The 843-nt window shown below is 34.0% G+C and overlaps 1 protein-coding gene across 1 annotated transcript in view; it reads right to left on the bottom strand.

The window, feature by feature from the left end:
* The window catches only part of LOC103729251 (protocadherin-15-like), a gene marked incomplete at its 5' end in the record, with an annotated part of 182914 nt that overhangs the window by 179671 nt on the left and 2400 nt on the right, over positions 1 to 843 (bottom strand). The window contains 1 exon segment of the mRNA XM_029560706.1: positions 495 to 607. Within this exon segment, the coding sequence (XP_029416566.1) occupies positions 495 to 607 (113 nt within the window).

The following is an 843-nucleotide window of genomic DNA, read 5'->3' as shown; positions in this document are numbered from 1 at the left end:
TAGTAGCAAAAACTGAGTCTTTTTGTAAGAAATAGTATATTTTAAAATGAAATGGAAATCTTTTTTAAAGGCTAAAAGCTCATTCAATTTTATGTCTCACAGGGCTTATATACTGAGTTCAATATTATATAACTATTAATTCAACTGTGAACTTAAAAATTTACAGCCACTTTTGAAAGAGATGCATCCTACCTCAGGAAAACGTTATTGAATATGTCAATTGTGTTGTAATGAAATGCTTCTTCTAAGTATGTGGTTATTAAATAAATAATAAACTGGAAAAAAGATATATTATTCACTGAAGCATTATTAAAGCATATTATTTATATTAAATTGTTTCTATGTTAAATCTTAAGGTATTTTATTCTAATTTGAAAATCAAGCTAGAACTGGAAAGCAACATTGTTGATAAACTCATATTACATCAATTTTGATAGTGCCTTCCCACACACATTAACTTCTTTATGTGTTTAAAATCAGGTAGGAATTGATACCTATATTCCTCTTGGGTAAAGCGTGGGATCTCTCCGGGATGTAAGACGAGAATTCTCACAGTGGCACTGCTTGACATCACAGGCTCGCCATCATCAAAAGCTACAACCACCAGCTGAAAAAAATGACACAGATCCACACTACAGATTATAATCAAGAGGCGGAACAAATACTACTGTGCAGCAGAATTTACTGACGGGGATTCACACTTTAGAGTGCACTCAGGAGGAGATGCAAACAAGCTGCAACGAGAATTAGTGACACAAACTCACGCTATAGTTTATAAACAGGAGGAGATTTTGACACCACTGTGCACCAAAGACTCATTGGGTTTCCTGGTTCCAGTAGTGG

The sequence above is a fragment of the Nannospalax galili genome, unplaced genomic scaffold, assembly GCF_000622305.1.
Source record: "Nannospalax galili isolate Female #2095 unplaced genomic scaffold, S.galili_v1.0 scaffold1613, whole genome shotgun sequence".
NCBI classification, from domain to species: domain Eukaryota; kingdom Metazoa; phylum Chordata; class Mammalia; order Rodentia; family Spalacidae; genus Nannospalax; species Nannospalax galili.
Note: the sequence above shows the minus strand (reverse complement) of the source record. Positions and strands in the feature narration are given on the sequence as shown.